The following is a 24,661-nucleotide window of genomic DNA, read 5'->3' on the forward strand; positions in this document are numbered from 1 at the left end:
AACGCAATGGCGTTTTGTGTATAGATGAAATGATTATTGAGGATTTCTGGTATTTAACTAGAGTTGTAAACTATTTTATGATTTCTCGTAGTCTGTAGAAGGCTCCTGGTTCGATTTGCATTATTTTAGTAGTCTGAATGGCCTAAAATATTATATCTGCCTGCTGTATGAATGCGAAATTAGGTTGGCATGAAAGACACCCTACCCAAGTCAAATCGATTACTTATATATCATAGCATTCTAGCCACATAAACACGACAACAACAAAGGCACAAACAGTATATTTACACGCCTCGTTCTAAGTAGATCTAAGTAAAAACAAGGCTGTCCACGCTATAAATGCCCAGGGTATTTAAATGAACAAAGTGACTCAAATGCATAGGTATTCGTTCAAATACTATCTCCGTCGCCCTTCTAGGTCAAAAGTTTTTAGGACTGTTCAGATTCGGTCTTCTCTTCGGCCTTCGGGGTCTCAGAAACTGCCTGGTTTTCCTTTTCACTTACGGTTGTGGTTTCCGGCTCCTTTTCCTTTTCCTTTTCCTTGTCGCCTGGTGCGTTTTCTGAAGGTGGTTCAGCGGGGGTGGGGGGTAGAGGCGAAGCAGGTGTTGAGGCTGGCGGTGTTTCCTTAGGTGCGTCGGGGAAGATTTCCTTGAAAAGATCAGGCAAGAACCGCTCTAGGCGTTTCTTTGTTTCGGTCCAGATATTTTCCTTGCTGGGATCTTGTGAGGGTGGGACGAGGTGGCCCTGGTCTGCCATGACTAGGATTATGTTCTTGATGCTCTCCGGAATGGCCTCCTCCTGTGCAGTGGGTTAGATATCGTGTAATACTGATTAAAGACAACCAGAAAGGCAAACTTACGAGACTATCTCCCTGACCGCTATTCATCATTCGGTCAAGGATATCGAGGATCTTGAGCCACAATTCTAGCATGCCCTCCGCGTTTGGAAGTTGGTCAAGATAACGCAGGAAGATTTTGCACACCAAGGTCGCTGTTTGAACGCGGGTTTCACCCATTCCGCGTGGGTCGGAGTGGAATACTTCAGGCTTGAGTAGCCGTAAGATCAAAGGGAAAAGGACTTGATCAAAGATCGCAGTCCATTCATTATCGGCTCCAATACCGACAGAGAGAAGTGACCTTTGTAAAGTAGATATAGCATGGTGCCGGATATCTCGACAAGGGTTGGTACACTGGGAAGTCAAGGAGTGGAATATTGGTGACCAATATGCTGACCAAGCTGGATTTTTATAATTAGTCCAAGGTCAATCGTGAATACTTTCGGTTTGGAGATGGAATGCACAAACCTTCACCATCCTCTAGATGTGATTGTTTGATCAGAGTCGGAGTCCGACTGGTAAGATGGTATATGAGGCCAATGGCGGTCACACCGCGCGAGACGACTTCATTTTCACTGCATAAGGCGGGTTAGCATGTTTGGGAATGGGTTGGGTAAGAAAGAGGGGAGAGAGGGTAGCGTGATATCGAACCTTTGCTTTGGTTGCTTGACACCTTTGGGGCGTCGTGTAAGAGTGTCCCTGTGTCTTTCTTCAATATAGCCTACGCTGCCCGCACTTATAAACTCATTTGCAAGGGCGACAGCAGACTCGTAGTTGTCAGCCGTCACGATAGGAGGGTTTGAATCGACAATGGCTCTCAGGAGACTGAACACCAAGGGCGCCGCGTCCTTGTGCTGATGCAAGCGTTGTAGGATGGACCAGAAGTCCGGCGAGACAGTAATTTCATTCCGCAGAAGGTTGCCGTCAAAGACGCACCGCGAGAGCCCCTTGACGATAGACACTGCGACACTCTCCAGCGTGTCTTGGTCGAAGCTAGAAATGCCATGAAGAATGACAGGAACACGGGTGAAAGGCTGATCCTGGTTAACAGTTAGAACGTAGGGCACCGGATTTATGAGGTAAAAGTCCATACATGGCTCAGCCGAAGCAAGTTCAGTAGATAAGTCACCACTCGTGATAATGCCAGAGGGTGGAGATTCCTAGCATCTCGAATGAAACCTTGTAAAGAAGCCAGAAGGCCTTCGCCCAGACTTTCAATTGTTTGTCCGTCTCGAAGGGTAAGAATTGCGGTCAATTCTAACAGGTACATCATTCCTGGTTCATATCGCCCTTGACTTGAGTCTGGCCCGGCATTTGCTCGCGTTGATGGAAGCGGCCGTTCCGGTTTAACCACAATGACCGCTGGGGCACTCTCTTCAGGCAACTGAGCTTGTAACGATTCCACTATCTTCGCTACAGCGTCCAAGGGGAGAGATCTGACAAGGAAAAAAAAAAAAAAGAAAGTCGTTAGCATATGCATCCAAGGCTGGAAATCTGAGGGTGGCGCTCACCTGATATTCGAAAGAAGTTCGTCGATTGAGCATGCGCTCACACAATCTACAGTGCATAGTGTATTATCAAGTTCTTCATCTGATGGCTCCGGAGGATCATCAGCTGCATAGCTGGATAGGTAAGACGTAAAGGCGGAGAGTAGTCCTGTGTCGTTGCCTCGCCCGTCACGATCCACAACCTGCGATGGCGGCTGCAAAGGGATCGGGGTAATATCGAGGTTGGCATTCAGAGTAGAATCAAAAGGGGGAATGAGAGAGTTGATGAACAGGTTTCGGAGTATCTGGATAATATGTGACCAGCTTTGCTGGACCGAACTCTCGTTATTTGTTAGAATTCGAAAGAGCACGACGGTGGCTAACTGTGCCCTAAAGTCTCGACCGAATTTCACGGCCAGCTCACTGACCATAACACTCCTCTTGCCAGCCTGTACTTCGGTGTTGAGAGCAGTACTAGGTGGGCTACTCGTGGCAAGCGTGCTGATTGAAGCAAGAGAAAAGACGATCCGGTCAAGTGCATCAGTCAACCCATAGCGTGCAGCTATTTGAGCGCACTGGTCAAAACCCATGACCACGCGAGAATACACCGCGTCGTCTGAGGCGGACATGAAGACGTATGATAGAGTAGCGACTACAGGTTTCCAGGTAGCCGCGAACATGTCTGCGTCGTAAATGTTGGTTTGACCAGTGACCAGTTCTCCAGTAGTACTTGATTTTGCGAGCAATTCCCTCCATGCATAGTCGAATGCGTGCTTGTTATCGTGTTCATCAGGTAAGATGATTTCGTTTTGTTTAATAGAATCATAGATCTCTTCGAGGAACTCTGGGGCAAAGTTCTGCCCGGCATTCAGACCCCGTAAGTTCTTTGAGAAGTCTTCACAAGACATACGACTCTGAGCCTTCATGTTAGGGTTATAAAGAGTAGTGTTCAACATGATAATGGCATAAGTCAGGACAAAGAGGGAATCCTTGTCAGCAACCTCTGAGGGCTGGGCCTTTTCAATGTATTTTTCACTGAAAGTGGTGACGATTCGTTCAATCAGAGCGGATTCGCCAGGCAATCGGAATGCACCGAGTAAATCTCGAAGCCCATCAACCACAGACTTGCCAGAGAACTCGAGGAGATCCACAAAAGAATTGAGGAGGTTCTCATTGGATCGTTTCGAGATGTATTCACCGAGCGCTTTCTTCGATAGCCGGGTAGTACCTCGCAAAAACCGCGCGACCTGATCGGGGTCATCCGGATTTTCAATTATGCCATGAGACGCCAAATAAGCAATCCCACCTTTGGGATCTTCGTTAAACTTTTGAGCTCCATGCACAATGACCCGCTTTGTGTTTCGTCGGTTTCTCAATTGTTCGTTAGACGGAAATCCCTCAGTGGAAGCCGGCTCATCAAGTCTATCGTAAATAGATTGTACGTAGCTCAGAAGTGCGTCCAGACACAGGGGCGGCACATTGGTGGTGCTCCACGTTGCTGAATCAGGGAATGCGCTCCGAGAAAGTAATCCGATCATGTCCTCGCAGAGGTCGGCTCGATCAACTTCACAGTCATAGTTCACGAAGAGTTCGACCATAAAGCTGGGAATTCGTGCCAGTACGCCAATGCTCTCAACCATTGCTTCCCTCGTCTCGGGTTTTCTGGAGCCCCCTTCTAGACCAAGCTTTTGTCGATCTTTCACTGCGACGGGTGTGGATCGTCCACTAGTACTCTGAGAAGGTGGTTGCTTCACCACCTTAGGCGCCTGGGGGACTCCCTCATACAAAGCAGGATTGATTCCCGGTTCCCTTGGTATTTCTACCCGCGGATGAAGGCACGCAACTAGGTATGATAAATAGAGCTCCTGCTGAAGTTTCAAGACAGGACGGCATGTCAGAATCAGAGTACCAGCAACCCTGAGAGAGCTAGTGAGAATTGCTAGGCTTTCAGATCGGACGAGTTGGAATAGGTGGCGGCAGAGGTCGTTTTGTGCTAAGGATGCTAGGCTGGGGTGCCTGGCAATTGAGGGTCCTGCGACTTCTAAAGCAACATCAATTATCCTCAGCGCCATAACTCTCATGGGGTCTGTATGTTGCCGGTTGTCTGGGTCCAAAAGGTCGATGAGCACACGAAAGAGTTCTCGAATGGAAGCCAAAGAGTAGGGCTTGACATCGGGACCCGAGTCATCATCCGGGTTTGGTGGAGCAGCGACTGCAACCCCATTCAGTGCTTGATCAGAGGGACCGTCAGAGCTGGCGTGCTCGCGGTCCGTGACAGCTGTGTCAGAGCCCATGGCAGAAGGATGCTGAGAAGCGACAGTGTTTCCGTCAACTGAGGGGTCCATTTTGAAGTTTGTTCGCTCAACCTCATTCAAATGCGACGGTTGTCGATTATCAAGGTCGAGCGGTTCTGAATCAGAGTCCAACACAGACAGTCGCATAAATATAACCTGGCACATATTGACCATAGCTATCTCGGCAGACCTTCGGAGAACCTCCGAAAGGCGGACCTGACAGCACATGCTCAAACCGGTCTCCATCATCTCACAGACACTCTCATCCCCCAGAAGTTCGCCCTCCGGCCCGGACAGCATGCCTTCCATCAACTTCAGGATCCTCAACAAAACGATCTCATCGGCGGAGGAATCACTAGCTTCGAACCGGCAGTGGGTGATTGCTGCGGACAGCAGCTGCATGGCCATAGAGATTCTGGGGGAGTTGCGGTCGATAATCTTATAGGAGAAGAACTTGGTTAAGGCGAGCAAGGCAAGGGAGGTGATAGCGGCGGAGGTCGAAGAAGAGCGGACGACCTGAAGGAACGGATGTAGCAAGGCGGGGGCGTCGAATGTCTTGACATCTTTGCAGTCTTTGAGGTCACTGCGTAGTCGAGTGAAGGCGGAAATTAGAGGGTTATCCTGTATGCTTTTGCCTTTCTTCCCCCTCAGTCCCCACCGATTGGCGAGGGCGTGATCATCGTCTGCGGAGGAGAGCCTCGACCTCGGTCGGGTAGGTGTGCTCCAACCACGGGGGCTGGGGGGAGCAGATGTCTCGCGATCATAGACACGAGAGACGGTGCCGCTGCCCAGAATGGCGGCGACAGAGGAGTGAGCCCATCGGGCATGTTTCCGCATGGCGGAGGTGACCGTGATACATTCTGTTGTCACTAACGCGACCGGGTCGACGGCGATGGGCAAAGACGAGGACGACATAACGGGCAGAAGCGAGCGGCGGAGATTAGGGGGTGCCCGGCAGAAGAACAAACTTAAATCATGGCCCTTGTAATTGGAGTTGTATACAACCAGGGCCGATGTGGACACAATTCAAGAGTTCCAACAGCTGCAAAAAGGCGGAGAGGGCTGCTTGCTTGATCGGGTCTAGCGCGTAAATACCCATTTGGGTTTGGTCTGTTTATACCCTCCGGAAGCTGAATAATACATCCACCTGCAGTCAACAGATGGCCAGTGATCGAGTATCTAACTAGAAGGCGCCAGGAGGTGCTTAATGAATGGCAGATAATCTAAATGAGACGACCGGAATCTTGGCCTGCCGTTCTGTCTGAGGTTCGGGCTGTCCCACTGATCCATGGTAGAGCGGCGGTGTGGTTGTTGATGCTTGAATGCTGAGCTTCGGTTCTCCACCCAAACTCTCCGATAAACAAACCGTGAGTCTCTCTCTCTCCTTGCATCGGATAACGAGACGGATTATGATCGGAAGGCAGGGCCGGGGTGCGTGCACCGTCTTCTCGAGTCTCTTCTGCATTTAGCTTTTTCAGATTTTTTCCTTCTCTTATTTTCTTTTTCCCAGATGCATCGGTTGACGGGGGCGACCACCAGCAGCGGCAGTACACGTGTTGAAGTGGATGAGTTTCTGGTCTCAAATGGAATTGGGCCGGGATGGATTCATGTTAGACTAGATCTCAGCAGAGTAAATTAAATAGATCTACTTAAAGCCAGTGCTTGCTTCGGGTGTCCCCTCTCTTGTCCTCCACTGCATCAGCTAATGCTGGGTGGGCGCAAATCATCTGCTGCTGCAGCTCAACCACAACAAATCACCGGCACAACAACAACAACAACCTTTTTTTACCATCTTCATCCCCAGCGCCCTGGATCAACCCAGAGTCTTAGGGTCTTCCCAGGGTTCTGTTTCGGCGGAGGAGCCTGCGCTGTGCAACTGATCCCTTGTTTTCCCACTCCTTCTCCGTCTCCTCAGTCTCGTTGCCACCGTTCTAGTCAGCCTCCATGGAGGGGCTCTCTTTCGGCTGCCATCGCATGAGGACGTTTCACTCTCTCAATTGACCCTTCTCCTTCTTGTCCGGCCTATCGGTCATAATAACAACTGCCTGTCCTTCTCTATCATGTTCCCCATCCTTTTTTCTATGTTTCCCTTTCTTTAACCTTGGATGGGTACTCTTCTGTCGCTCTCTCTCCACAGCTGACCTTTGGGCTGCTACCTACAAGGTAGTTTCTGGTCTCTTCAGTTCTTTCCCTCACTTTTCTCTGTTTGCCCTTATATCTACTAATCTAATAACGACCATTTGAATCCTTCGCTCTTCCCCTTCCCGCTCGAGCGCTTCACCATCGCTGTGCGCGCGCCGCGCCGCTCTGACCTTCCTCATCGGCCACCATGGCGACCCCCTCGTGTGCCCCGTCGGACCTGCCTTTGGACCAGCTCAGCCTATACCATGTCTCGGACCCTTTGTTATCGTCCATATTTGTCTTCTACGGGCCCGTATCCACCGCAAATGCAACCGTGAGCAGTTCGCGCATCCAGGCGCATATATTGACACCTGCCGGATTCCAAAGCTATTCGCGTATCACCGTGTCCCCCGCAGCACCGCTGTATGCTGCTGTCAATCATCTACCTCGAGACAAGCAAGGCGACGAGGTTTGTCGCGCCCTGGCTGTCGGCATGCTGAAATACTTCGCCGAATTATCCGACCCCGCAAAGGACTGTCTGCAAGCTCTAGCTCGCGCGGGGAAGGCGGGGGGCCAAATCCCTAAGATGTTCGATGAGATGCACGCAGCCGACCTAGCAAATCGCATGGTAAAAGTGGAAAATACAACTGATATCGTGCGGGATATCCGAGGCGCGTTTCAGGAACGCAAGGTCCCATGGGTCGATGTCGATATAGTACTTCCTGCCGGGACCATCCAACCTCCCGAACAAGCAGAACACGACACCCATGCCGCGGACCAACCTACGGATACGGAAGATACTGCTGATGTTAATTATGGGAAATATTCATCTCTCATACGGGCTTTAGGAACACCCATGTTCTTGCCAACCTCCCGCCTGAAACGGGCCCCGTCACAACCCACCAATGTCAGCCGCTCCAAGGTGTTCTCTCAGAATCAGAAACAGTCACTCCGCCTGACTATGTGCGAGGTAGTAGATACCGAGGAGAGATATGTCAGCAAGCTGTATAGCCTTGTATGTGAAGTGGCCGAGGAGTTCCGCGCGAGAGCACAAGGGAAATCGGCATCAAGTACTAGCCCTAGCGAGTCCGACTTGACTACGCTATTTCCCCCATGTTTGAATGAGATTTACAATGTGAATATGGGCTTCCTGGATGTCATTCGCAATGTGTTGGAGGATACGGAAAGGGATGCTATTGCCGACATTACTGAGGACACTGAGTTACCAGCATCCACTTCCCAACGGTCACTTGAAGACGAACGAGATGCAATTGGTGCTGTAGCATTTGCAAATGCACTTCTCGAATGGTTTCCTAAGTTTTCCCAGCCCTACGGAGATTATATGCGCGCCCATAACGCCTTCACCCAGACGTTGAACTCGTTCATGAGGGACAAGAACTCTAGTTTCTCCAGGCGCGTATACGAAACTGGGGAACAGAGACTGCGATCATTATTGATGGAACCTGTTCAACGACTTCCGCGTTATAGCCTATTAATCGACACGATGACAAGTAGCCTTCCTTTGGTACACCCCGCCGTCCGCCCACTATTGAAAGCGCGGGATATAATCAAAGACATTTGCTCACTTGATGATCCTTCTTCTACTAACCATGATCAAGGTTTTCGACGACTAAAAGAGTTGGTGGATGGGTGGCCATCCACTGTCTTACCCACTGGCCGATTGATTACTGCGGTCGATTACAACGGGCTGTCGTCACCATATCATTTGGATCCTCCAGATGCTGACTCGGATGCGGGGATTATGCTGCTATACAAGAATTGTCTTGTGCTTTTATCGAAAGTTCCTGAGAGTCGCATGACGGCACGTGGCTTGATGGCCGAACTAGATAACGCGTCTTATACGGCCCAAGGTGTCTCAGGACCGCTCGCGTCTTCAGCGGAGATCCGGGTTGTACAGGTTTATGACCTTCATACAGTACGCTGCATGCAATCTACATGCGGCCGGATTCTCTTTCTTGCTCCTGCCTCAGTGGCGTCGAAACCTAACCAAAATACATCCGTGGACCTATTGGCTTTAGAACCGGTCTCAATGTATGGGGGCCGTGCTGGTCGGATCGTTGAGGAGATTATTAAGGCAAAGATCGAGGGAAGGTTCTCCGAAAAAGAAAGGGAGAGTGGGGGGTGGTCGCTCCGAAATCCAACCGGTACCGTTGGCAACCTTGGTATCCTGGCGTGTGTGTTTGAAGACGAACATGGTGTGGAGGCGAGTCGGCCCGCGCCGTCAAAGATTAGAGTCGTCTTTGATACACCAAGGGCGCTCTGCACCCAGACATTGGGAAATACAGATTTGGAGGTGATCATATCGGTTTCTCTGGTGGGCGAAGATCAGTATCGGGTCAACGTGGACTCGATAGTAGGTGCAGGTTCATCGGACATCGTCACGGTGGATGGCTTCGTTCCAGTGCTTTCAAAACGCTGTGAGTACTCCCTCTGCCTGGATCCTCAGTTTGAAGTTTGATTTGCTAATTGGAAAAGTGCTGAATATCCTCCAACCCTTGCATGACACTCGGAATAGGCACATGACGGAGTCTCTAGTTCATTCTAATTTTGCTATAATCAAATACATCGCTGGCCATCTTATAGGGCAGTTTAAGACTCCGCGTGGATTCCGCCCTCCCTCGCCAACAAAACTGATTGCAAACCTCCTGGGTGGAGGCCATTCACGAGACAGCAGTACCTCAAGCTCCAAAGCTCCTGGGTCGGCCACTTTACAGGGTGAATTCCCCAAAATGCCGCCTCCTCGCGCTAATGTTTCGCGGTCCAATACTTTGCCATCTTCATTCCCGGGAAAAGAGGAAACTCCAGTCAAAAATCCCGTCGCAGGCACGACGCCCTCCAAGGTATCGGATAGTCCTTTTACGGTTTTAGAACAGGCATTTGCTGCCTATGTTTTAGCGCTGCAATCTCGGAGCGGGAACATTGTTGGGCGTACCCTTCGAACAAGGGACAATGTGGACCGGTCATCAGTTAACGAGTTATACAACGTCCTGTTAGAAGATCCAGCAAGGCTCCAGGCGGCAGCTGAGGTAGCGGTTGACACGCTGTTCGTGGCCTTTGAGACATTCATGGCAAACGCATGGAAAGAGCATATGGGTCCAGTCATAGATCCCACTAGCCTGCGAATGCTCCAGAGCCAGTTTGATGCCATGTTTCCTAGAGAGTTCGAGGAATGTTTTCGGAAATTTGTTGCCGATATGAGCCCTCAGAACCGTCGCGCTCTCGCTTCACTTATCCGCCTCCTTGCGGATCTTCTCGATGCTTCTGGAAGTGATGGCGATCGGGGCGCCTTGACAGCCGCGTTTGCGGAGATTTTAACGATCGAAGGTGACCCAATGCAATACGTGTCTCTGCTGGATAGATTAGTGGATGACTTTGACCACTTTTTTGATGAGTTCGTCCCAAGCGGCTCGTCACTGGAGGGAATCCTGACTGGCGATCTGACCAAGCCTGCCTCCCAAACTCCAGGCTCTGTTGGTTCCAACGCATCGTCTTTCCGCAAGCGCTTTGGCTTCGGCATACACAGAGAAAACTCTGGAGAAGGCAAGGTTGCCTCAATTCTCAGAACTCTCAGCAAAAACAAGGGCCCCAACGACTCAGAACCGGGGACACCGAGAGGTTCACTGTTAGTACGCTCAAAGTCGATAGACCTTGACACAAGTTTGAGTTCTCTCTTACGCCCAGGCTCTCGCGATCGCTCTGGTGCTTCTATATCGCAAGAACTTTTCCGGCGGCCTGAAAGTTCACAAGAAGACCCGCCACCCTCAATAAAGAGTACCTCGGGAAGCGGTGTAGTCAGGGTGCGTCGAAAGCGAAGGAGCTCGCTATCCGACTTGCGACCAGGGACGGCATCAACAGACGTTTCTAACCTATCGCCGAGTCAAGCCGCCCGTCCCACAACTCCTGAGTCTTCTTCGACCAATCTACAAACCGATCTTCTAACTCCTTCAAAGGCTGCTCGACCTCAGACTAGCCATGGTTCAGGGTCCACCAACCGTAGCACGTCACCTTTAAAAGGTAGCCCACCCCCAAGGCAGGGCTCACCTAGCCGGCGTTCACCTGTCCGCCCAGTCACACCCAGCCGGAAAGAAAATGTCGACCCAAAATACTCCACAGCCGACAGGTCTCCGAGGAAGAGGATTGAAGAATCCCTCTCCCCTAGTTTGGAACCAAAACGCAGGTCTGCAGTTCCTAGCTCCAAGGCCCCTGTGCTGAAAGAGCGATCAGGACACATTAACGGGTCGGAGTCAACCCGTCCACTATCTTCATCGTCTTTAACCAAATCGCAGAGGTTGCGGCTACAAAGTCCTCAGAAGGTATGTCTCTAACTTCCAATCTGTAGACCTTTCGCACTTCGCTAATCCGTATACAGCTCCGGGACCGCCTTCAAGGCGAGAAAAAGGCACAATCTATCGCTCAGCTAGGCTTGAAGGATGAACTGGAGCTTATTGGTCAAGAGCTTCGAGGTTTTCGGCCATCGCCGACTCGACAACTGACAGATTCAACAATTCAGGGCACTTCCGACGACACAAGCGCAGCAGCCCTGTCGGCCCGGATGCGAAATCTAGAACTAGCGTTCGAAAGCTTATCTGGCGAACTCAACAACCGAACCTCTACCATGGAGAAGGACCTGGAGTCGTCCCTTGTTGTGAGCGAGAAGCGCGCCAAAAAGCTCGATGAGCTGTATCGCGAGGCTAGTGCTGAGAACGAAGCCCTTTATGGTCGATTCAATTCGGAGCTGAGCAAACTCGCCAAGGAGGTCCGCACTGGGGATGGTGAGGATGCGTTGAAGACTCAGCTGTCATCTGCAATGGACGAAATTGGGAGATTAAAGAAAGAGAACTTTAGACTGAAACGCGAAGTTGGGGGCCTTCGAGCCCAGCAAGCAGCAGTGGCTTTGCTCAAGGCAAGCGCTGAATAATTTCATCGAGGGACACCACTTCGTGCTAAACAGGACCGAGTTGCCAAGATTTGGTCTGTTATGTCCTTCGCGCCATGGGTGAAATTTGGGTGTCAGGTACAAGCATATGAGCGTTTCTTGTATTTTCTTCTAAGGACTTGGTCACTTACGGCGTCTGGATTTGGATACACTTAGGAGACCGGCGAGTACGGATTTCCATTCTTTGAATGATGTCATTTTCTTTGTATGTAAACAAGTGGCTGAACTGCATGTATCACACCTCGGCCGGTTGACTATGCTAAGGCGAGGGATCAATCACCGATGGTGTTTGTCTGATTACTTTCTCTCATTATCATGGTGGATCTATTTCCATTTTTCCATTTGTGGATTAGCGTGCATAGCTTATACTGACCCCATTAACTTTAATGATTCAAGGTCAATCATCTTATACTTCCATTCCCAGGTTAATGTCCAATCCGTAGACTCTAACCTCGGAAACATTAGATCAATTGTTGGCAAGGCCAACGGCACATCAACTGGTGGCACAGCGCCGTCAGCCCCATCCTTCGAGATAGCAAGGACTGGAACTGTAAACCGTGATTGCCCCGGAGCTTCTCGATCTAGTCTTGCAAAAAATGCAGCCACACCAGAGCTGTCCTCACGTTCACCATCACTTTCATATACAGAATTCGGATTCCGACCCTTTGTTTTTGACTTTTTGGTATCCAGGCGACGGACGGCGGATAGATCCGATTGACGGAGAGGACGAATGACAAGCTGGATTCGGCTTTCTTTGGAACGTTCCTCGTTATTTTCTGATAGTGTCCGAGTAGGGACGGCTGTAGAAGTGGAGGTTTTCTCTTCGTCCCCGTGTTGAGATTTGGGATCTGAGGTACATTGAGACATCAAAGGATCTTGTCCAGGGGTGATCGAAGCACGGATCCAGAAACGATTATCCCATAATGTCCAGTGTATATAGGATTCCTGTTCTGGACTTCTTGGTGAAGTTGGATTTGGTACATGGAAGTGGAGGATTGGATCGCGACGGCGCATGTATGGTTGGCGGGTTAGGAGCCAGCTCGTGTTCCCGTAGTCAGCACCATCATCGTCATTAGTTGTTGATGTCGTCGTAGGGGGGTTGGTATTCGAGGAATTCAGGGGGTGGAAGAGCACACCACCTAATGTAAATGGTCTTTGCTTCTTCTCGGTTTTCTCTTCCCCGGTTACTTGTTCTGTGGTTGCGGGAGAATGGAAGACACGGCTGGTAAACCCTTCAAAACTACTGAGTGAGAAGTGGTTGTCCGGAAACGGGGAGACGAGTTCTGTTATCCGACGAAGAGTGAGAGATTGGAGTTCGTGGAGGCGCTGAGCTGATATCTCTTGCTGTTGGTCCTTCATGGTCGAATATGGGGGAGATTTAAACTGGATCGTGATGGACCCCGAAGCGAACCGGAGGTTAAGTAGCCTGCATTGGGATTCAAGAATCCTATCAGATAAACGAAGCGAGTCATGGATTAAACTCCGACTGTGGTCGACTAAAGATAGGATAGATGGATTTTGTAAGGCACATGGTAGAGAATTAGACGATAGAAGCGAGCGGATCGCATTTCGAGGCGTAAGGGTTGGGTCGAAATTCGTTCGGTCCGAGACAAACGGAACTTTATTCTCGTGACATGTCGCAACGAGATTCGATTTAGGAAATGATAGAAGTGGTCGACAGATGAGGATTCCGCCTGTTGATACCCGCGCACTGCTCAGCTGGTTTGGAGTTGGGGTTTGCTGTCGAGACTGGGCAAACTCATCAGCATCCACAGTGACGGTCTCCCCACTCCCCGACACTCCGTGAAGACCATGACACTCTGGAATCCTCGCAAGAGGAGCAATTCCCGCTAGTCCTGCACCGCGGGCACCGGAGCAAAGTCTCCAGATCGTAGTCTCGACGATGTCATCCTGGTGATGACCTAAAAGTAATGCTTCAATACCCCGGTTCCTACACGCTTTGCCCAGTGCCTGGAATCTTAAGCCACGCGCCTGCGTTTCAAACGCAGAAAGTCTGACGCCCGTCCAGTCTAGCGGGAGGATTTGGGTCGTGATACCTGGGATTTCTTAGCTAGGCTCAACCACAGCGCTTGGAAGGGGCGCACAGCTTGAAGCACGCACCCAGTTTTCTAAGCCAGGTCGCAACAGTGTTTGCTTCCTGGGTACTTTCCTCTCGGGCTTTATGATCGACGACAAAAGCCGTAACTCTCGCTTCATCCCTGTCATTGTTATTGACGCCGCGGGCTTGGGCTTGTTTCTGTCTCTCCCATTGCCTGCATAAATATGCCAAGGCCATGGAATCTGCTCCCCCACTGACAGCTAGGCCTATATTATCACTAAGCCCCAACTCTTTTCATACTCAGAACATAGTCAGCTGGAGAAATTACTAACCTAGTCTACGGGGCACGGCTGATGTCGTCCCAGGGCGAAAACGACCCGATTCGAGCCATGTTCGACTGAGCGCGTCGGTGAATTGCGGGACGGTAATTGCGCCTGCGCTTTTTGACCGCAAAATGCATGATGCTGCCATGTATGATCCATATATCGTACGTGTGGGGGGTTATAAACTGGGTGGATTGGTAAAGGAAGTGTGAGGTCGAAACGGATGTCTTGCCGCTTTACGGTATCGCGGCAGGGCTGCGCACGTGATCCATATACCACGAGATATATCCATACTACTAACTACATGGAAGACCTAATTCTTTAATTGAGTAAACCAAAAATTGCGCTTTAATAGCTAGTATATACATATTTATGCCGTATTCACACAGAGGGCAACTGAATAATCGCTAAAAATGAGAACAGAGGTATCGCCTACCACCGTAACACAAGGAAGCCATCATGGGCCTCACCTGCTGCGCGCCAAAGGAAAAGACAAGGCAAGGCGAGAATGTGCTAGGATATCTATGCTGGTTAAGCGCATAACACAGCGTTAAATCAACTGTTGTTTACAGAGGCAGAGCCTGATGCCGTGCTGCCCGGTGAAGCTCCGGTATCCTCGACATGGGCAGTTCCGACACCACCTGACTCAGACTGAGGTTGTTGGTTGGATTGGGGCTCCTCAATTCCTGGATTTTCCTTGGAATTGTTGCCTTTGTCAGACCCTATCAGTCGAATCGCCTTTTTGTCGGTAGCCTTGTAATGGAGAACCATATCAGTGCTGTTGCGCCAATGGAGCGCTCTTATAGTAGCAAGGGTCATGTTGGGGGTTATGAGCTATGGGCTGTTAATACGCTTCCAGGACGTGATGAGAGCTATCTCAAGAGACACATACAATATTTTGACAGTACAGCTCAAGGTACTCCTCGGGTTTCATTGCATCTTGTACCGGGTCGTTGGTCGGTTCTTCAATGCGCTCCGATACGTATGCTAGTATTTTCTTAGCCCGAAGCATTCGGTTGGCGTTCAGGCGGGAATTGTTTGTATTGCCATTGAAGCTAGGTCTGTATTTCCGTCAGTATGTATCCAAGAGGACAGCAGAGATCGGTACTTACGGGTCTGGTTTGACGACCGGCGGTAGGGAGTCGTCGTATGGTTTCAGCGTAAATGCAACTTTGACGGGCTCCTTGAAGGGCATTTGGTTCTGGCTAGGTTAAAAAAAACGAACGGGCCAAATTATGCAACTATTCACTTACCCTGAGTAGCAAATCAGCCAGCCACAGCGGCATGGTTTTCTCAAGTTTCTCTCTGTCCTGGCTGATATTCTCAACAGTGCCTCTGTAGATATCAGTGGCCACAACCGAATCACCAGATTCTTCTTGGATAAAGACCACAGTGCGATTTGGTATCTCCAGCAGAGGTGTCTCGCTCTCGTCACTAGGAGCAAACGCCGACACCAGGTCCTGGTTTGGGTTGCCGGAGATATATTCCTCATAATCGTGATGTACTCGCTCAATAAAGCCGCTGAGGTTGTTTTCGAAAACCTTCTCTTCCTTTACCGATGTCATCTCAGGTTCCTCCACTTTTTCTTCTTGTATTTGAGGCTTAACTTCAGTCGAAGTCCGTCCCAACTTCTTGGGGAAGTCCATCCGGAACTTCTTTCCAAAGCGCGAGCTGCTCTTCTTGCGTTCCTCCTTATCCGGCTCACTGGCGGAAGTAGCAGTTGGTGTCTGTTCTCCTCCTGATGTGGGTAGGGACTTGTCGGGCTCTCCGGATGTTGTTTGAGTTTTGGGAGGCGAAAAGTAGTCGCTCGACCTATCCGACATGGAGCTTCTCGCCACATCGGCACTTTGATGTGACATTAAATAATCAGAAGACTCTCCTGGGGACGTCCCCATGTTATTGTGATTGTTATGCCCGTGGTTTAAAACCGATGCCGTCAACGAACCGGGGCTTGTGGCAAAACCTATTCCAAAACCAGGTGTTGTAGGACTGCCGAATGAATCATAGCCTGAGCGTCCAGGAGCCGAAGATGGATCTGACGGTATCGGTACGCTTAACTTGCCGGGGATATCCACTGGCGCGGTCTGACTATGTGACTTGGCAACTTCCTCCGCTTTAGCTTTCGCTTCGATACGGTATTCGGCATCACGCTTGACCTGTTCATCCACCAACGAAGCAAAGAGCCAACGTAGGACCCACTTTCCCAGGTTCACTATACCAGGTCAGCAAGACAAAATCCATTGTAAGGAAAGGGCGTACGCACATCTCTGATCTTCTCGTATTTGGGAATAGTCGGCTAGCTGAGCCTCATCCGCGTATATTTCCGCGTCAAAACACCTTCCCGGCTCGAGTATTACAGACAGCCTCCCCGTTCGGATATCAATCGTGCACCAGTGTGCGACACTCTCGGTGGTGTTGACTTCCAATTCCACATCATCCATATGACGTTTGCCGAATGACTTGATAGGCACACACTAGATACCGTTAGCACGGCCCCGTCTCAATTGGGGAGGTAGTCGGTGGTTACCCTAAGTAGATCCCATAAAATCACTTCGCCGGCAGAGTCTTGTGTTAATGTGCGTTTCCGGTCATTCAACAGACAGTACTTGATTAAGCCATGCTGACCCTCTACCGTCTCTTCAGGCAGAGAGAAAACAGGAACTGTGATACCTAGTTCCTCCTCAATGTCCGGTCGTGGTGAGGATGGTTGACCATTTGCAGCCGGGTTGGATGCTTGGGGTATCCGTGAACTTGGCAGTATGGACGTGTTGGAAAGAAGCAAAAGTGACTCATAGGGTATCGTTGTTGGCTTTTCCTTGGGCGGCGACTTGTCTGACCCTTTTGCGTTCGAGTTTGGAGGATCGGCAAGCACTTTGGGGGCGTCAATATCCGCAGTTGTATCGATGTCACTCCAGCGATTGATGCTGGACGTTGGTGTGGCAGTCCAGATGTGATCGCCAGCTGCTACGACCTTGACCACCCCCTCATGCTCCTGTACTGCAGCTACACACATACCCTGTTCAATATCGGAAGCATTCCTCGTATCAGTTTTGGCAACCAGACCAGATCGGTCGCTGGAGTAAAAGACGGAAAGGTTGGGATGGTTCGAATAAAGTGACCAGACGCTGTCGTTGTGCATAGTCAGCGTATGCATGCATCGACCTGCCGTCAGAGACCAGATCTTGACAGTTTGGTCCGAAGACGCCGACATAATCGTATCGCCGTCACTGTTGATTAGAATATCTCGAATATTGTCCGTATGTCCAACGAACTTCGTAATCAGCTTTCCGGACTTGGGATCCCACACCCTCACCAGCTTTTCGGGTCCACCGCTAGCCACGACGGAAGAGACAGCACCCAAAGCGTAAACTGAACCTTTCGCACCCTCATCCGTACCAGCGGCACCTATGCTAAGGATTTCTCCTTTGCCATTGAGGTCCCACAAATTAACTTTGTGATCCAAGCCGCCCGACGCAACCCATGTTGACTGGGATCCTGGGCTCGCAAGCGACTTGACGTAGTCGGTGTGTTTACCGATGGGCTCCGGAACGTCCGTAGTCTCGGAGTGAGGCCGCCATAGCCTAACCGTGGTGTCCGACGAAGCACTAACTAGGGCAGAATTGTTCTGCGTCAGGACAATGTCGTTGATCCAGTGCGTGTGCGCCTGAACCTGATTACGAAACTTGGTCGGACCGGGTTTCGAGGCTGAGGATGAGGGAAGCGAGGGAAGGTCGAGGTCCCACGAGCATATAACTCCGTCGCGACCAGCCGAGTAGCTGGTTCAAGAGAGTTTGGTCAGAATCGGGGCAACACCGACGACTGCGACTTGCAGTGTCCCTTTGGCAGGGAGCGTCAGAGGGCGGTTCGGGCACTCACAGAGTCGATCTCTCCGGGTCTATCGCTAAGCTGTTGATACCCAGCCGATGACCACCAGGTGCATCAGCCGGAGGGAGCACTGGACAGACAACGATTATTTGGTCAGCTGCAAAATCCAGACATCGGAGCAATCGGAGGGCGTGCGAGCGGGCTTTGGAGTGCGAAAGAAAGAGGTAAAAACAAGAAGACACAAAAGCCATCGCAACGTAAAGCACTTACCATATGTGACCCTTTGATGGCTCAGTTTGCGTGCCATGCAGTAGGCGACAACGGCGACAACGGCGACAGGCGTGCGGGTGAAGCAGGTGAAAGTGCGGAGGGGACGGGCGATGCGGAGGCAGTGACAGGACGATCGCTGCTCACAAACGTGCGATCAGACAGATAGCGGTGGAGACAAGCATTCCTCTACAAATACAACGCCAACAACGCAGAAAGAGGGTGGTAAGCACCAGCAGACAACTCTAGCACAGCAGGAAGCGACGTCTGGGAGAAGGAGGCTGTGGAGGAGAAGCGGGGAATGGGATTTGGAGGCGATGAGGTTGTGCCTGATGGATTTATTAATCTACTTGGCCGATGCGCTAGGCCCCTTCGTTCCTCTTCCACTCCTTTGATAAAGGATCTGATCCCCGTCCTCTTTAATTGCAGCTATATAGACCAGCTCTATTGAAATCTGCTCCGGAAGCGACCGCAATTTGGCAAGCGAGCAGCGACAACCTCGATCGGCACAGACTGACACTGAGCCCGATCCGGCTAAATAAATGGGTCCGAAGTGGGTAATTGTATATATTCTGGAATGTAATAATGATATAACTATACAAAGTAGAGACTGGCACAAGCTGCTTGGTCTTTTCACATAGGTTAGGGAAAATATACTCCCCTCTCCTCGATCAAGCCATCTATCCTCCAACAAAGATCCCCTGTTCATCCAACTTCTCCCACGAATCTCCCTCCATCCAATCTCTCATCTCAACATTACAAAACCCCTACCACTACACCAACGTCGAAGGCATAAACAAACACAGCGCTGCCACCAAAAACCCTACTACTGACATGAAGAGTGGGGAACCGAATAAGAATGAACACAATAATGGCAATGGCAACCACACAACTCGATCCGCAAGCACAACTATATTCTATCTTTTAACGCCTCATTCGCCCGTTGGCGCGTTCCATCGGAATCGCAGCCGGACGGTGCATACGCTTCACCGCGGCCGTGGACGGTATATCGTCATCCATGCTGACCGGCCGGGGTGTGGAAACGGCGAGGGTAAGGTAAAAGCGTCAATTGAGTCGTTTGTCGTTGGACACAGGGTTGAGATGGGGGAGCGGCTGCAATGGTTTGGGGACAGGGGTGACTAGAAGGCGACTTATTCGTTGCCAGAGGATGATTCATCAGGAGTCAAGGATGGGGATGGAAACGAGGAACAGTTGCAATCTGGAGGATTATTGATCAGCGAGGTAAGTTTTGATGGAATACCGCTAACTATGGACTAGGTATGTTCTAATATCCATTGATTCAAATAGACTGTTGTCCCGGGCTTCGAGGCGGCGGACCACGACTTTCTCTCGCATGAGAAGATGGAATACCTACTTACGCCTGAGCAGGTGAAAGAGCTGCAATGGTTGCTCAGGAACCACGAGGTGTCTTGATTTTGTGATACCATTGTGCATAAGCCGCGCAGAGAAGGCTTGCCAATCACAGCTCTTGAACATCTATCCGAGACATGAACAGACGGTAGCTCGAAGGTATAGTTATATCCGACCTCGTCTATTTATGACTGTTCTAGCTCTAATCGAGATTCTATCAGTATATATACACATTATGATACGTCAGTTCAACCTAATCATCTGCCTTCGACTTTCCTTCCAAAGTATTCCATGCCCACTGGTAGCTACCCAAGAAGATCGCACCCCCAATGCCAATCCACGCAACTCGCGGCTGAACACCTCTCCAAAAAGCTCCAAACCCTTCCTTGGAAATTTCTTGCACTACATCCTTAATTCTTACTCTTGGATTCCCTTCCGAACCATCCCCCCGCCGAGCGAGCATAACCCGGGTCTTAATAACATCCAACGGCGTCGTCAACCCCGCCGAAATCGCACCCGCAATACTACCAAAAACCGCACTTGTCGATGCAGGCACCTGTGCGCCACCCGCCGTAGCCAATCCAGCCTCCAATTGCCGGCGCTTGGCATATGTCTCCTTCATAGCCTCCCACATCGTGAACTGCAAGACCGTAAACGGGATCTCACGCGCAATCGTGATACCGGCTCCACGATACAGCTCCCGAATAACCTGACCGTATCCCCTCTTCGCGCCGGTCTTGGGGTCCGGGTGCCGTAGGGACAAGATATCCGTTAACGCATGCCGACTGGAGCCGCCGAAGAGGCCGGCCTGGGCTCTTTGCTTGACGACTTCCGTCGGAACTCTGACTGCGCAAGCTGCGATCTCACCCATTGAAGAGGCGAGCGATTGTGTAAGAATTATGTGGCTGCGAGATTGTGACTCGGGGTTCGCTGAGGAAAGGAGGGTGCGCTTGACGCCATCGTAGACGATGAAGAAGGATGCGGCGGAGGGAGCTGAACCGAACAGAACAGAGGGAAGGCCTGCGTAGATACCGCGGATTGTCTGTCGGAGAGAGACGCTTGGAGCCGGGGCTGCGGGCGCATGGTGCCTGGCTTTTTGAAGACGGGTCTTGATGGTGTCAAGCGGGTAAAGGGAGCAATCGACGGTGAGACCCGCAACAGCGCCGGACTAGAAAGAGTCGGCAGAGTGCCTGGGTCAGTTCATGCTGGCAATTTTGGAATAGAAGGCGTCCATGGCGTACAATTAGGGACCTGGTCCAGAGAGAGGACACCAAGGACTCTTGACTTTGATCTCGTGACTCCGCCATCTGTGTTGGAGGAATTATGGGAGCAAAAGTCAAACTAGCATTCCGGGCTCCCAATTCGAATCCGGTCCGGGAGACGTGAGAGGAAAGCGTAGAGAATCAGGGAGGCGAAATTTGGGGAAATGGAGAAATGGAGAATTGGAGATTCCTCAAGGTTTCCAATGCAGTCCAAGTCCAACATTTTGTCGGCAGCCCTCCCGTAATCGCCTTATCTCCGCCGATACCGCAATCCCGCTCGGCCAGCTTCGGCGCTTTTCACTACTGTCCGCAATATCCGTAAGGACGCACTCTCCGAACTTAGCACTAGTTGATTGATCAAATTGATCACTTTTGATGTATTCATGTAATCTATGGCTAAACAAGCTCGCCTCGGGGGTGTTATTAAAGACAGGTAGATATGAAAGAAAAGAGCCTCGCAATACACCAAATGTACTGCTGGACTCGCGTACAGTGTTAACTCTTACGGGGCAATATCGAAGCCAAAAGTGAGGCGGAAGAAAAAGAGAGCAAGAACGAAGTACTTGAAAAAAAAAGGAACAAAAGAGCAAAACTAAACAAAACATACTGCTGCCACAACACCCACCACAACGCCGAGATGAGACAAAAGACGGATCACGAATTAGAGTAGGTAGTCGACCTAACGGTGTATGAACAATGACAATGGGCATATGGGGCACAGAAAGTAAAACAGATCCACCACCTGGGGGATACAAACGGTTGACGACAAAGTAGGTCTAATTGTAGTTAGCAGCGCCGCGAAAGATCATCACGAAAGGACGGTATAGAACACAAGACGCCATGCATCTAAAAACGCACAACACAGAAGGGTAAACGAAGCTTTTTTCCTTTTCAGTTCGGTCATTATACACAATCAGCTGCCCAAATCACTTCGCCTTACTGGCAACAGGCACACTCGGGGAAGGCGGCTCGAGGACATGCGTATGACCCGACGCCTTAATCAACTCCCCTGTCACCTCCTGCTGGCATGCTTTGATATTCCGCACCCACTCATCTGTCAATACATCATCGAGGTCGGCTCGGTCTTTCACGCTCACTTTGAGCATGCGGCCGATGATGTAGCGGCTTTCACGAGGAAGAAGCCGCAGCAGTCTCCAAGGGCCCTTGATCACTTCCTGACGTTGCCCACTCGATTGTGTTGAGCCAGATGGAAGCGGGGGTGCCTCTTTGCTTGTAGTTCGAGTGGGTTTGTTTTGGCCACTAGTCTTGTTGTCGGAGCCATTGTTGCCGTCTGTCTTCTCCTGTGGGTTCTCTGGTGGGCGATTTTCCTCCTGGCTGGCTGCCGATGGTTTAACAGGAGACGCCGGCGGTTTAACGGGGGACCGTGGGGGCGTCGCCATTATTTTCGAAGGTTCTTCACTAATACTCGATGCAAACTGTGCACCTTTATCCTCATTGGGGGCAATTGTGAGATTCGGCGCCGATCTCACAGGCCGGTGCCGCTTTGGATCAGCATCGGGAACAGGAGTCCCAGGTGTAGGCGTCGAAACAAAAAGTCTATAAGAGTTATCGCTGACTCGGGGTTGCTTCCAAGGGAACCGGCGTAGGCTCATGCAGCAAAAAATGATGGCTAGAGACCAGACGTCTGTTGGGCGAGGGTCGTATTTCTTCTCATCATAAACCTCTGGCGCCAGATATGGGTCGGATCCGACGATTCCTAAAGCAGTCAGAACACTTTCTGTAGTTACAAATGATAATTGTTTGTCATGGACTCACCCGACGCGTTCACAATGTCATTCTCAAAGGGATATCGAAAGACCACAGCGCTTCCAAAGTCAATGAGTTTCATAATTCCATGCTCGTTGACGACAACGTTATCCAGTTTCAGATCTCGGTGAGCTAGGCCCATTCCATGTAGGTATGCCACGCCGCTCAAGATCTGTTTGAAAGAACAAGCCACTTCGTCTTTGGACATTTTGCCTGTCATGACAATGGCAAATAGATCAAACGGCGCATACTCCATAACCTCGTACCAATGGTTTCCCTCCTGGATTATATCAAGTGTCTCTATGATATTACCATGGTGGAGAGTCGATCCAATACAGAATTCGGCGGTCACCTTCTTGGAATATTCTTTCAGAGTTTCCCAGGAATGACGCTCTCTGAATTGCTTTACGGCGAATGTCACGCCGTCACTGTTACGCTTAAGTAACCGGACGGAACCACCAGCGCCTGAGCCAAGAACCTTCCCAAGTTTTCCGTATTTGGAGTTGAGCCCATGGTCATCCGCAAATGGAACATTGTCGGGTGCCATTTGATAAGGAGTGTTCTTTCCAGACGAACGGCTGGACTTCTTTGAGGTGGGCGATTCCCCACGCTTATGCTTGTGACCCATTTTAAAGAACCGCTTTAGCTCCGACATATGACCATGCGGCTTGGTTTCTGCTTCTCCCTGTCGTACGTCCTTTTTCCCGCCGAATATACCCGCTCGTTTATCGCCTCCTTTGAGATCCGATGCACTTGAGGAGCGCGCGCTCGAAGGACGAGGATGAGATGTCGCACGGTGACCCCTGCGTTTCAAATCACGGCCAGTGAATATGAATCGTGGATCAAGTTGAGTGAGATTCTTCGACTGTGGCGGCCGTTTGCTGCGTGCATACGGGTCATTCGGCTCGCCAATTGGTGTGATGGCACCGGGTGGGGTGTAGCTCTCTACGTTGACACCGGGAGTCATTGGCGGACTTTCATCCCGCGTGCCTCCCTCCGGGCCAACGAAAAATTGCGCTTGATGTTTCGTTCCATTGAGAGGATGTGAGGATGTTTGTGCGACGTCGTTGTGTCTCGATAGTTGATCCGTTGACGATGGACGTGAGCTGGGAGCGCTTTGAGCGATTGCACTTTTAGATTGCGCGCTTGTTGGGGGAGAGGCAGAGGGGGTGATTTCCGAGGGTTGGGAAGGAGGAGGGGCTTGCTTTGCTGTTGTTTGCGCAGGTCCTGTCTGTGCGGTAGCTTCATGCGAATGAGTCGCAGCTGGCGTAAGAGGGGGTGATTGCATCGCTGATGCTGGAGGAGAAGTATGAGTTGACGGTAACTCGGAGCCGTTCTCTCGTGCACTGCGATCGCTCGACTCTCGAGATGCGACCTAGGGGGCAAGTAGTTAGCAAACAGACTACCCCACCAATGAAATGACGGGGCGTAATACCCGTGATGATGGAAGAGAAACCGGATCGTACGAGATGTTAAACATTCTCGACTCTTGTAGCTGAGACTTTTGAAGGGTTGCCGCGAGCGAACGGAGATCATCTTCTTGCTTCGGATCGCTGGTCGGAGCTTTACCAGAGGGAGGCAGCTCCGGTGGCTCAAACTCTTCATTCACTGAAGAGAAGCGCACCTGTGCAGGTTGCTGCTTGGATTTGGCATCGGTGTTTCCAGACTCAGAATCCTGTCCGGCGGGCGTCTGGTCTACATTTTGGGGATGCAGGGCTTCGGCTGAAGACGGCAATCCTATTAGAACGTACAAACGGAATAAAATCACAAGTGCGAAAGTTAGTGCTTACCGAATTGCACAGGGTTCTTCCCATCTGCAGAGTCAGTCGCCTTAGACGTCATATTGTCGAGGACCGCGGGCGGAAGTCATGCCCCTCCAAAGATGCAATAGGAGTTTAACGAGTCGTGACAGACGATGAGAAGTAGAAGGTAAAAGAAGCAACTCCCATGCAAAGCTTGCTTTATTCCTTTTTTCTTTTTTTCCTTTTCTTTTTCCTTTTTCTTTCAGGACGATTGGTGACGGAACTTGGTGGGACAAGGCGTAGAAGGGCGCGGGTTGCGCGTGGGCGACGGAGCAAACGTTTCGACGAGTC

General features: G+C 50.7%; 4 protein-coding genes across 4 annotated transcripts; 1 reads left to right on the forward strand and 3 right to left on the reverse strand.

Annotated features, from left to right (window-relative positions):
• Positions 1-429: 429 nt before the first annotated feature.
• ASPVEDRAFT_23107 (uncharacterized protein) lies at positions 430-5,531 on the reverse strand (the record flags this gene model as incomplete). Its single annotated transcript, XM_040809517.1, has 6 exons — positions 430-798; positions 860-1,236; positions 1,304-1,410; positions 1,487-1,875; positions 1,929-2,271; positions 2,347-5,531. The coding sequence occupies 6 exons, from the start codon at positions 5,529-5,531 to the stop codon at positions 430-432; spliced, it is 4,770 nt and encodes a 1,589-aa protein (XP_040661843.1).
• Positions 5,532-6,945: 1,414 nt separating this feature from the next.
• On the forward strand, positions 6,946-11,676 carry ASPVEDRAFT_48354 (putative Rho guanyl nucleotide exchange factor; the record flags this gene model as incomplete). Its single annotated transcript, XM_040813993.1, has 3 exons — positions 6,946-9,175; positions 9,234-11,071; positions 11,128-11,676. 3 exons carry the CDS (start codon positions 6,946-6,948, stop codon positions 11,674-11,676), a joined length of 4,617 nt encoding a protein of 1,538 aa, XP_040661844.1.
• A 381-nt stretch (positions 11,677-12,057) lies between these two features.
• Positions 12,058-14,224, reverse strand: ASPVEDRAFT_181435 (tRNA lysidine(34) synthetase; the record flags this gene model as incomplete). Its single annotated transcript, XM_040808877.1, has 5 exons — positions 12,058-12,307; positions 12,371-12,494; positions 12,594-13,751; positions 13,816-14,019; positions 14,086-14,224. 5 exons carry the CDS (start codon positions 14,222-14,224, stop codon positions 12,058-12,060), a joined length of 1,875 nt encoding a protein of 624 aa, XP_040661845.1.
• A 407-nt stretch (positions 14,225-14,631) lies between these two features.
• ASPVEDRAFT_48356 (uncharacterized protein) lies at positions 14,632-24,410 on the reverse strand (the record flags this gene model as incomplete). Its single annotated transcript, XM_040813994.1, has 16 exons — positions 14,632-14,910; positions 14,969-15,137; positions 15,189-15,277; positions 15,330-16,288; positions 16,340-16,550; positions 16,604-17,852; positions 17,953-18,031; positions 18,172-18,307; positions 18,940-18,941; positions 19,548-19,549; positions 19,812-20,707; positions 21,409-21,410; positions 21,757-22,518; positions 22,578-23,943; positions 24,004-24,305; positions 24,359-24,410. 16 exons carry the CDS (start codon positions 24,408-24,410, stop codon positions 14,632-14,634), a joined length of 6,555 nt encoding a protein of 2,184 aa, XP_040661846.1.
• Positions 24,411-24,661: the final 251 nt, after the last annotated feature.

This window comes from Aspergillus versicolor, assembly GCF_001890125.1.
Source record: "Aspergillus versicolor CBS 583.65 unplaced genomic scaffold ASPVEscaffold_1, whole genome shotgun sequence".
Taxonomy (NCBI): domain Eukaryota; kingdom Fungi; phylum Ascomycota; class Eurotiomycetes; order Eurotiales; family Aspergillaceae; genus Aspergillus; species Aspergillus versicolor.